Raw genomic sequence first — 12115 nt, 5'->3', positions numbered from 1 at the left:
TGCATAAAGGAATGTAAGCACATCTCATTGTTTTAGGGCATTTCTAGATATATCCACTCATTTTGAGTTAGGCCAGGTGTACTATTAGGTAAGAATACCATATCTGAAGACATTCACTTAAACTTTGACTCTTAATCAGATTAAATAGATCTTGTGATGTCAGCTGAGAACCATGTTGATCCAAGATACTGGTAAATCTTAATATTTTCCATTGGGAAATCAACTACTTATGTTGGGTTTTACTTACTAGTTACTACAAATGAAATGATAACATTTCTAATTGTAAAATTTCTCTAAATTGGGAAAAATTTTAAAGGCTTTTTTTGGCATATAGCCATATTTTTATTTTAAAGAAGTCTAGAATTATATCTATATGCAAAACTTTTCAGTTGCCTTACTATATTACTTAATTGAATATGTAGAGAAGATGACACTGGGAATTTTTAAAAGAATAATTTTTCTGTTGTTAGCTTTTTAGTTGGAGAAGGAGCCTACAGATGGGCAGTAGATCATGGAATACCTTCTTGCCCTCCTAACATCATGACCACAAGTGAGTAAAAACTTTTCAAAATTAAGCTATATTAGCATATATACCTGAGAGTGTTATATTGCTTTTGACCCAGATAGTACTGATATTTAAGGAAGAAAGCTTGTATGTTGAAAAATTTTAGTTAAAAGACACATAGAAAATTATTTGCTTTTAAGCTATGTTTATATTCCTGAGGTCCCGGCATTGCATCTTTTTAAAAACAAACAAAAACCTTTTATTTAATTTTAGAGAGAGAGGAAGGGAGAAGGAGAGAGAAAGAGAAACATTGATGTGAGAGCAGAACATCGATCGGCTGCCTCCTGCATGCCCCCTATCCAGGATCTAGCCTGTGACCTGGGCATGTACCCTGACTGGAATCGAACCAACAAACTTTTGGTGCATGGGATAATGCCCAACCAACTGTGCCACACTGGCCTGGGCCCTGCATTGCTTTCTCATGTCTTTATAGAAGTATTGCTAAAAGGATTTCTTTTAGGTTACTTAAAATAATTACTAACAGTAAAACCATAATACCACCCCCTCAGAGAGTGAGAAGAAAACAGATCATCATTTAGCTGTCCCTGAGTTGAGGAAGGATTTCTACGTACCAAGTGTAAGAGAAGGAAAAACAAAAGTGACTGTGGGAGTTAAGACTGAAAAAAACACTTACCATAAATATGACAAAAGAATACATATTCTTAATCTATGAAAAGGTTCACCTAGCCCTAACCGGTTTGGCTCAGTGGCTAGAGCGTCGGCCTGCGGACTGAAGGGTCCCAGTTCGATTCCGGTCAAGGGCATTGTACCTTGGTTGTGGGCATATCCCCAGTAGGGGGTGTGCAGAAGGCAGCTGATCGATGTTTGTCTCTCATCGATGTTTCTAACTCTCTATCCCTCTCCCTTCCTCTCTGTAAAAAATCAATAAAATATATTTTTTTTAAAAAAAGGTTTACCTAAATTAAGAACCACACAAAAACATGTAATACCCCAGTAGAAAAATGCTCAAAAGTCATAAGTAGGTAATTTAACTAATAGGGAAATTTATATCAAAATTAGTACATGTTAAATTTGTTCTCTTAATTTGTGAGAGTTAAAAAACATTACATTATTACTGGTAGATGTGTGGTGAACTGAACATCATATATTATAGCTACAAATGTGAATTGGCAGAAATTTTGGAGGATAGTTAAATAGTATAGATCAAGAGCCTTCAACATATTCTGATTCTAGGAACTTGTCATTAGAGATACTAAGGTTTATATAGAAGGGTGCAATGCTCCAACTAACTGAGCCACACCAGCCAGGGCTATTTTGTTTTCCTTGGAGACACCTCACCTGGCACCTTAAGGTCTAGAGTGGATGCTTACTGGGCCTGCTGTGTATTTGTCATTGCTGGTCTTCACCTCACCATCATTTGGGATTTCCTTTTCCTCTCTCCAAAATCACATTATCTGTTTCCTGAATCTATCTATCATCTATCTATCTATCTATCTATCTATCTATCTATCTATTTATTTTTAAAATTATTTTGCTTCTGCATTTAGTATATGCAAGACTAGAAATAATTTTCTCTTAGGCTTTTGAAGAAATTATTTTTATTTTAAAATTTTCAGTCTTGCTGTTCAGTCCTTTGGCATTTTGATTCCCAGTTTTTTGTGGTGTATTCTTTCTCTTTGGAAGTAAGCTTTTAATTCCCACGTTCTTATTAACACAGTGAAGCATCTTGGGATGGGTATTTTTTATTCAGCATTCTGGGTACTCATTTTGTACTTTCAGTGTGGAGGTTCGTATGCTTCAGTTTTGGAAAAATTAAAAAAATAGTATACTAATCTCTTCCCCTATCGTTCAGTTTTCTTTTTCTAATTTCTATAAATTAAATGGTGGATTTTGCTCCAATCCCTTGTTTCTTTTTCAAAAATTGATTAATTTAAAAAAAAATTTTTTTTTGTCCTGTCTTGGAAGTTTCTTTAATTTTATCTCCTAAGTTTTTAAATTGTGATGAATTTATAATTTTGGTTTTCATAGTTTTTGTTGTTGTTAATCCTCACCTGAGGATATTTTTTCCATTGACTTTTAGGAAGAGTGGAAAGGAGGGAAGGAGGAAGAGAGGGAGAGAGGGAGAAAGGGAGAGAGAGAAACATAGATATGAAAGAGACACATTGATTGGTTGCCTTCCTCATGCGCCTTGACAAGGCCAGGGATCGAACCTGCAATTCAGGTATGTGCCCTTGACTCGGAGCATTTGGGTGTGTGGGGTAATGCTCTAACCATTTAGCAACACTGGTTAGGACTGGTTTTCATAGTTTTAATTTCTAGAGATTCATCTGTGATGAATACTTTTAAAAGTAGTGTCCTGTTCTCGGTTCACAAACTTAATATGTATTTTGGCTTATCTCTTAGGATACAATTCTTTAAATTTTGTTCTTACCTGCTGTTTCTCTTTTTGCTGTCTTATTTTTTGTTTCAGACCCCAATACATGTTAGCCAATTTCCTCAACCATACAGTGACCCTCTGCTGTTTTCATACTCATGAGTGTGGCACTTAAAAGCCATTTGGAAGCTTTGTTTGTGAGGACAGGTCTGGGTGACCTCAAGGGGGATGGTGTGATCATGCTTTTTTTGTTGAGGGAATTCCCAGTTGTTCCCCCAACAAAACCAAATGTCTATATGTTTTTCTTTTGTACTAGTTAGAGAGAAATCTTCCCAGCTCTGGCAGGGCAATAGCCAGTATTCTGGTTTAGCTCAAGGGAAGGGGCTAAAGGTCTTACCTCTTTTTATTTTTTTCCAGACTTTTTATATAAATCCCAGTTTTAAGCAGAACCCTCATACCTGCCCCCAGGATGTACTTGATGTCCACTTATTTGGGGCCCTCTGGTTTAGCCTTTCCAGCGTTAACCTCATGTTTCCTGCAAGCAGGAGGAGGGGATTAGGCATCTACCTGTTCCTTATTGATAGCTTCTGCCAGTTTCCCTGTTTTCAGTTTCAACCTGGCTTTCAGAGATAACAGGTGCTCTCTGTTTGGAGCTCTTCTGATGGTTTTTGGTCAGAAATTATTTACTTTGGAAGAAATTAGTTTGATTAGTAATGTCTTGGCTACTAGTCATCGGGGTTTGTCTTCCTCTACTCAGTTACTGTGTATTCATTCATTTGCTTTCTGCATTCTAGCATTAGGTTGGTATTACCCTCCTCATTATTATCATCCCAGTGTATGTCAGTCTTTTGTCTCTTTAAATTTCTTTTTGGTAAGGTTTTAGTAGAGTGGAGATGAACTTGCTCATGTGCTCAGCCAGTTTTAATTATTTTGTACTTCTTATTAATTCAGAACATTTATATAAAAAGGTGTTATAAAACAGTCATTACTAGATATTTTGCAGATGACAAAGTATTTTGACTATACATTAGTGTTTTGTGCTTATAACAAGAAATATATATATGTATATACACACACACACACATATATTGCTAATAGATTTTTTGTTACTTACATAAGCAACTAACAAGAAATGTTCTCTGAATAAATAAGGTATTTGGAAGTTAAGTGATATATTCATCTATTTTTTGCAAAAAAGAATAGTATTGACCTATGGTGCATTTAGGAGTAGAAATTATGCTCTTCCATTGTTTTCAGAATCATGTCAGCCATCCTTGGCCTCCAAAATCAGCCAACACCATTTTTGAGCTTAGCTCCTTATTGCTGAGCAACCATGTGCTTCCAAATTCGTCAGAATTATTCCACTGAGGTGGAGGCCACCATCAACTGCCTGGTCTACATGCATCTGCAGGCCTTCTACACCTACCTCTCTCTGGACTTCTGTTTTGACCACGATGATGTGGCTCTGAAGAGCTTGGGCCACTTCTTCTGCCAGTTGGTGGAGGAGGAATGGGAGGGTGCCTATTGTCTCTTGATGCAAAATAAGTTTGGTGGCTGCGCCCTCTTCCACGATGTACAGAAACCTCCCTAAATGAGTGGGGCAGGACACCATGGAAGCTGCCAAGGTCCTACAGAGGAACCTGAACCAGACCCTTTTGGATCTGAATGCCCTAGGTCAGGGGTGGGCAAACTTTTTGACTCGAGGGCCACAATGGGTTCTTAAACTGGACCGGAGGGCCGGAACAAAAGCATGGATGGAGTGTTTGTGTGAACTAATATAAATTCAAAGTAAACATCATTACATAAAAGGGTACGGTCTTTTTTTTTTTTTTTTTAGTTTTATTCATTTCAAACGGGCCGGATCCGGCCCACGGGCCGTAGTTTTCCCAAGGCTGCCCTAGGTTCTATCCACAGTTTTCATTATCTGAAAAATCTTTATTTTTGCCTTGAATTTTAAAATATATTTTTTGTTGAATGTAGTCTTCTAGGTTGGCAGGAGTTTTCTTTTGTACTTATTATTATTATTTTTTTATTGTGGTAAAATATACATAACTTAAAATTTACTAGTTTTAACAGTTTTAATTCATTGGTACTTAGCACATTCACAGTGTTGCATAACCATCATGGATTTCCACAACAATTTCATCCCAAACAGAAATTTTGTACCTGTCAAACAATTACTCATTCTCCTTTTTTGTGAGCCCCTAGTAACCTCTAGTCTATTTTTTCCTCTCTGAATTTGTCTATTTTAGGGGCCTCCCATAAGTGGAATCATACTGTTACTGGCATTGGGGTTCTTGGGTTCCCCAAGATAGAAATCGAGAGGAAATCCCAGAGAAATTCCCAATCAGATTTTATTAAGCTTATGCCCAAGCACAAGGGAGATAGCACAGAGGAAAGGAAGGTCTTCTGAACTGGCTCGTGGGGGTTGGGGGAGGACTGGCTCTGCTTGGCTTGCTTTTATATGCTGGGGACAAAGTGGGCTTGTGCGAAAAGGCGGCTGTTTTGAAAAAGGCAGGCTTGCAGAATTTTCCATTTCAGTGTTGGTTGACTTGCTTTTCCAGCTGCATTGCCTGGCACTGTGGGAGCAAGATGGCAGACTGCTCATTACTGCCACCCTAGGAAGGTCCCATAGTGGTCAAACCTTAATCAACTGCACCTGCAGGTCAGTAGTTTAAGCAGGTAGTTAGAAGGGAGGTAAAATTAGATACTGCATTTTTGAATGGGAGTGAAGGGGTGGTGACATTTTTGTAGTCAGCTTACCTCAAGTTTCTTTTGACTACCTGGTCTTCACTTCGGTTCCTGGGCACCTGGTATTTTCTATTTTCAGGCCCAAGTTCCTATGCTGTCTCAATACAATGTTTGTCCTTTTGTGTCTGCCTTTTTCACTTAGCATAGTGTTTTCAGAGTTCACCCATATTGTAGCATGTTTCAGAATTTTGTTCTGTCTTATAACTGAAGGGAGGAAGGGAGAGGGAGAGAGTGATAGGAACATCAATGATGAGAGAGACTCATTGATCAGCTGCCTCCTGCATGTCCCCCACTGGGGACCAAGCCCACAACCTGGGCATGTGCCCTGACTGGGAATCGAACTGTGACCTCCTGGTTTATAGGTTGATGCTCAACCACTGATCCACATCAGCACTTTTGATGATGCCAGTACATTATCTTCCAGATTGCTTTGTTTCTGATTGGAAGTCAGGTATTATTTTTATCATTGTTTCCTTGTATGCGATGTGTTTTATTTTTTCTCTTAACTGCTTTTAAGAATTATTCATTTATCTTTGGTTTTCAGCATTTTAAACATGATATGCCTAGGTGTGGTTTCTTTGTGCCTAGTTTTTACTGTGCCTGTTGAATCTGTGGGTTACAGTTTTTAATCAAATTAGGAAAAACTCAGACTTTTTGTTGTTTGTTAGTGTCTTCTCTCATTTGTTTCTAGGATTTCAGTTCTACTTACATTAAAATATTTTGTGCTTCCACTTGTTATTGAAGCTCTTACTTTTTCATCCTTTTTTCTCTGTGTTTTCTGGATTCTCCATAGAAATAGAACTAATAGAAGATATATCTATCTGTTTGTCTGTCTGCCTATCTATTTATCTACTCATCTTAAAAGACTTATTATCAATGATTAGTGGTTATGGAGGCTGACAAGTCCCAAGATCCTCAGGGTCAGTCAGGAAGCTGGATTTTCAATCCAAGTCCAAAGGCCTGAGAATCAGGAGAACCAGTTATATAGTTCTAGGATGAAGGCTGGTGGGTTGAGACCAGGAAAAGCTGATGTTTTAGCTCAAGGACAGAGGCAAAAAAAAGTCCATGTTCCAGTATGAAGGTAGTCAGGCAAAAGGAATTCTCTCTTACTTAAGGGAGAGTGTACATTTTAGTTCTATGAATGCTTTCAGCTGATTGGATAAGGTCCACCTACATTAGGTAGGGCCGTGGTTGGCAAACTGCGGCTCGAGAGCCACATGCAGCTCTTTGGCCCCTTGAGTGTGGCTCTTCCTAAGCCTTAGGAGTACCCTAATTAAGTTAATAACAGTGTACCTACCTATATAGTTTAAGTTTAAAAAATTTGGCTCTCAAAAGAAATTTCAATCGTTGTACTGTTGATGTTTGGCTCTGTTGACTAATGAGTTTGCTGACCACTGAGGTAGGGCAATCTGCTTTACTCAGGCTACCAAATTTAAATGTTAATCTCACCCTCATCAAACACACCTTTACAGACATATCTACAATAATATTTGACCAAATATCTGGGTACCTGCTGCCCATCAAGTTGATAGAAAATTAACCATTACACTTTCATTTGTATGAATTCTGTTGAATTGTCTTAAAGTTCACTAATCTTTTCTTCATCAGTATCTAATATTAATCTTATGTAATGATTTTAAAAATATGAAATATTTATAGCTTTCAGTTATAAAGTTCCATTTTTAAAAAATAATTTCCATCTCTCTTTTGAATTTCCCATGTCTTCACTCATTATACTCATTGTTAACATATTTGTTATTGTTATTTTAAAATCCTTGACTACTAATTCTAAAATCTAGGTCATCTGGGTCAATTTATTTTTTTTTAAATTAAATTTGTTGGGGTGACATTGGTCAACATGAACATATAGGTTTCAGGTGTGGGTTTCTATGTTACAAGATCTGTGCATTGTACTTTGTGTCCACCACCCACCCAAAGTCAAATCTCCTGTGGGTCAATTTCCATTGATAGATTCCCCCCCCCGCCTTGACTCTGGATCACATCTTCCTATTTAGTTGCAAATCTCATAATTGTTTATATTGCAACTCAGGCATTGTGGGTGATACATTTTAGAGACTATGGATTTGTTATCTTCCTTTGAATGATGTTGAGTTTTATCCTAGCATGTAATTAAATTATTTGCAGATAACCTTGATGTTGTCACAGCCTGGTTTTAGGCTTTGTTAAACTGAGTCTATTTTAGTTTTGTTCTTAATCCTAGACTTGTTTTCTTTTTTCTTTCCAGGTTTTTATTTATTTTACCCTTATTTTAAAAATTTATCTTTATTGTTGAAAGTATTACATATATCCCCCTTATTTTCCCCATTGGCCCCCTCTACCATCTTACCCCCCTCCCACAATCCATCCCTTAGGCCTTCACCACATTATTGTCTGTGTCCATGGGTATTTATTTATTTATTCCTAAGATATATGTATAGGCCTTTCTGAGGTTTCCATGGAAAGTCTCAAACTTTAAACTTTGTCTCTCCTACGTGAGCATTTACCAAAACTCTGTTAGCATTTTTGCTGTTGTTTTCCTCACTCTACTCTAGGGAACCCTGTAGCCATTTTCCATTCTTTTATCTTCACCTCTGAAATTCTGATCTGTATGTATAAAAGCCTAAGTGACTGTTCGGTCAACCAGTCGCTATGATACTCACTGACCACCAGGGGGCAGACAGTCAATGCAGGAGGTGCCCCCTGGTGGTCAGTGGGCTCCCACAACCAACCTCCTGCAGCCAGCCAACTTCCCGCGGTCCCTCCCCTTGGCCGGCTGGCCCCAATTGGCCTGATTGGGAGTGGGCGAGACAGTCCCATCAGCCCTGATTACCAGCCAGGCTGAGGAACCCCATCCATGCATGACTTTGTGCACCGGACCTCTAGTTAAATATATAATAGACCCTTTTACATTATCTACCCTGTTTTTTAATCTTCTGTGTTTTCCTCATTTTATCTTTCTAGGCACATTCTGGATAACCTTTTTCTCCTCAGGCTTTTAATTCACTAATTTCTTTTTTTCTATCCTGTCAACTACCAAGCACATACATTGAGGTTTTAAATTTGGTTATCTGCTTTTTATTTCTAGAAGTTCTATTTTTTTAAGAATCTGTAATTTAATTTACTTTATAGTATGAAATATAGATGTATTCATGTTTTTTGTTTACTCTTTAATCATTATAAGGACACTTGTTTTATATTGTGCCTGATAATTCCATTATATGTGGTACACATTGGCATTTTTTCTTCTTATTATTCATGGTGCCTCATTTCCATGGCTGCTGATTATCTTTGACTATATGGTTTTATTGCCCTTAAATAATTATTTGTGTAGACTCACCCATGGCCTAGGACGGTGATGGCGAACCTATGACACGCGAACTCATTTTTTTGGTTGATTTTTCTTTGTTAAATGGCTATATATAAAATAAATATCAGAAATATAAGTCTTTGTTTTACTATGGTTGCAAATATCAAAAAATTTCTATATGTGACACGGGACCAGAGTTAAGTTAGAGTTTTTCAAAATGCTGACATGCTGAGCTCAAAAGGTTCGCCATCACTGGCCTAGGATGAAGGTGTCTTTTTCCAGATGTTATTTTTTGCTTTTACTTTTGCCAACTGTATGTGCACTGTGAATGGAAAAAACACTATTTTTTCCTCTTTTACTTGCCTACTGTCACACTCACAACTCCCTATATCACTTCTGACATAACATGTGGGGGTTTTCTACACCAACCAATTCTCTGTACCATCCGGGTTTCCTGCAATTCAATTTAATTCTGACATTAACTGTAGTTAGTACAAACCCCACAGGTTAAGGGCTTGGTCCCATAAGATTGCACTTCCCCTTTAGATGCCAATCGCAAGCCCGGGTTGTCACCTGTGCTTCCAACTGACTGGCTATATGTTAGAAGTTCCCATGGCCCCCTTTTTGGGGTTTGATTAATTTGCTAGAGTGGCTCAGAAAACTCTGGAAAACAGTTTACTTACTAGATTACCAGTTTATTACAAAGCATATTGGAGGATATGAATGAACTGCCAGAATTAGAGATAGATACATACGACAAGGTCTGGAAGGGTCCTGAGTGCAGGACCTTCTGTCCTTGTGGAGTTGGCGTGTACACCTTCCCAACACATAGATGTATTCAGTCACCTGGAAGCTCTCCAGGCTTTGTCCTTGAGGGATTTTTATGGAGGTTTCATCGTGTAGGCATGATTGTTCATTAACTCAATAGCCAGTCCCTATCTTCTTCCCCGAGAATGGGATAAGGCTGGATGAAAGTTCCAAGCTTTTAATCATGGCTTTGTCTTTCTGGTGACCCATTCCCATCCTGAAGCTATTCAGAAGCCCACCAAGAGTTGCCTCATCAGACCAAAAGACATATCCTCCTGGAAATTCCAAGAGAGTTAGGAACTTTCAGGAACTGGGGTCAAAGACCCAATGTTAGGATAAAAGGTGATCATAGTGCTCTTATCACCTAGGAAATTATGAAGGTTTTAAGGGCTCTGTGCCAGGAATCAGGACAAAGACCATGTATTTTACACACTATTAATCAGAATCTACTTAAACTTAGTTAAAAGTTTATTATTCCCTGACCTACCCAAGTCACATGTTTGCAAATCTATACAAAGGACCCAGTCAACCCAAAATTTCTTTCCAATATTCCCCATCCCCCTTTTTCCCCCTCCTCTTTCTACCTCCCCCCCCCCTCCTGTCATGCCATAATCTAAGACTACTTGGTATTGGGATAGAGAGTAAGTGCAGAGTTGCATAGTTCTGGACAACTTAGTTCTGGCCAACCCTTCCAATCCCCAGTTTCCCACACTTGGAAGTTCCTCCACTTTTAGTGAGAGAACTCCCACTTTTAATGGGCTCTGGGTTTGATTTACATCTCTCCTTGATGCCATTATCAGAAAATGTTGGTAATATCTTCATTGTTATAGTCTACTTTGTAATTTCTCATTTATCAGTTGAATCTAATTGGCTGTTTATATCTATTTTACATTTTTAATTATTATTATTTTTTGCTTTTGGAAGCTCTATTTGGTTCTTCTTAAGTCTTCCTGATCACTTTATCATCGTTTGTTCCTTAGTTATATTCTCGGTATCATCCCTTTCTTTCCATGAGCATAAACATGTTTTATAGTCTGTATTTGATTATTTCAGTATCTGAGGTCTTTGTAGGTTTAAATTGAATTATGCTTGCTGATATTTGGCAAAGTTTTATTCTTGATGGTTTATTTCTCATGTGTTTTGTGAATTATTTTAAATTATGGGCTCATGTTAATTGAAACGTAGGAATTCTCTGAAGTGTGGTAAGTTAAAGTTTTTTTTTCCAGGGAGTATTTGCATTTGAATTTTAGGGGTTGTTGAGGCACTAGCACATTGAGATAATTTTTGAGGTGTTTTTTTTTTTAAATTTGAGGTCACTAAAATGAATTATTCTCTAAACCTATCTGAAAGCCCTTGGTCATGAATTATCTAGAGAGACTTTTCCTCGCTTACATATACATCTAAGGCTGAGACTTGCAAGTTTCCTGTTTCTTTGCATATGGTGGCCTTTTCTGATTTTCCCTTTTACTGGGCATAGCACCTTTTGGGGTTTGTTTCTTTTTTGTGTGGATAATCTCCAATATGTTTCCTTGAGCTGCACTGTCCCCAGGTTTCATCTCTTGTCCTTTATGCACAGAGACCTTCAAAACCAAAGTGGGTGGTGGTATGCATTGGCAGATACCTCTGGGTAGCATATACTACTATATACCCTCAGGACTTGTGTCTCTGGATTTGACTTTTTTCTTCTTTAACCTAAGGGTATTTGTCTTATTTTCCTACCACTTTAGCATGCATTGAAAAGACTCTTTTAACCTTTTATCCAACATTCTTAAGGATTTGTCCTGAAAAGGCTCTGCAGGATATGGCATCTGCCTCATTGCCCTAATATTTATCAAATGTCATTTTTAATGTTTCTTTTATAGGATTCAGTTTAGCTGCATTTAAAAGAAACAAGAGGAAACTAGAGCTGGCAGAAAGGGTGGAAACAGATTTCATTCAACTAAAGAAAAGAAGACAATCAAATGAAAAGGTCAGGAGGTATTTGAAATATTAATTATTAATGTATCATAATGATATATTTAATTTGCATTTAGATATATAAGCTTTAAAGTAGTATGATCCAGTAAAAATATTATGCATGCCACATACATCCTTTTAAATTTTCCAATAGTTACATTAAAAAAGTAAAAATAGGCAGGTGGAATGAATTTTAATAATTTATTTAAACCAGTGAATCCAAAATATCACTTAAAAATGTAACCAATGAAAAAATTATTAGTGAGCTATTAAACTTTTTTTTTTTAAGTCTTCTAAGCTGGTGTGTATTTTACTCTTCTATCACATCTTAATTATGACACTGAATTTTCATTGTAAATATTTGGTCTGTATTTGTATTTCATAATTGAAATAC

The 12115-nt window shown here is 37.3% G+C and overlaps 1 protein-coding gene across 10 annotated transcripts in view; it reads left to right on the top strand.

The window, feature by feature from the left end:
- The window catches only part of TASP1 (taspase 1), a 229012-nt gene that overhangs the window by 67729 nt on the left and 149168 nt on the right, over positions 1 to 12115 (top strand). For all 10 annotated transcript variants that reach the window (XR_002829044.1, XR_002829042.1, XR_002829043.1 and 7 more), the window contains 2 exons: positions 471 to 550; positions 11628 to 11734. Coding sequence is in view for 7 of the 10 variants with exons in the window: in XM_014455121.2 (XP_014310607.1) it covers positions 471 to 550; positions 11628 to 11734 (187 nt within the window). In the remaining 3 variants the exon portion in view is untranslated. The remainder of the gene's footprint in view (positions 1 to 470; positions 551 to 11627; positions 11735 to 12115) is intronic.

This window comes from Myotis lucifugus, unplaced genomic scaffold, assembly GCF_000147115.1.
Source record: "Myotis lucifugus unplaced genomic scaffold, Myoluc2.0 scaffold_42, whole genome shotgun sequence".
In the NCBI taxonomy this organism is placed as follows: Eukaryota; Metazoa; Chordata; class Mammalia; order Chiroptera; family Vespertilionidae; genus Myotis; species Myotis lucifugus.
The sequence above is the reverse complement of the archived record's forward strand: the minus strand, read 5'-3'. Positions and strand labels throughout refer to the sequence as shown.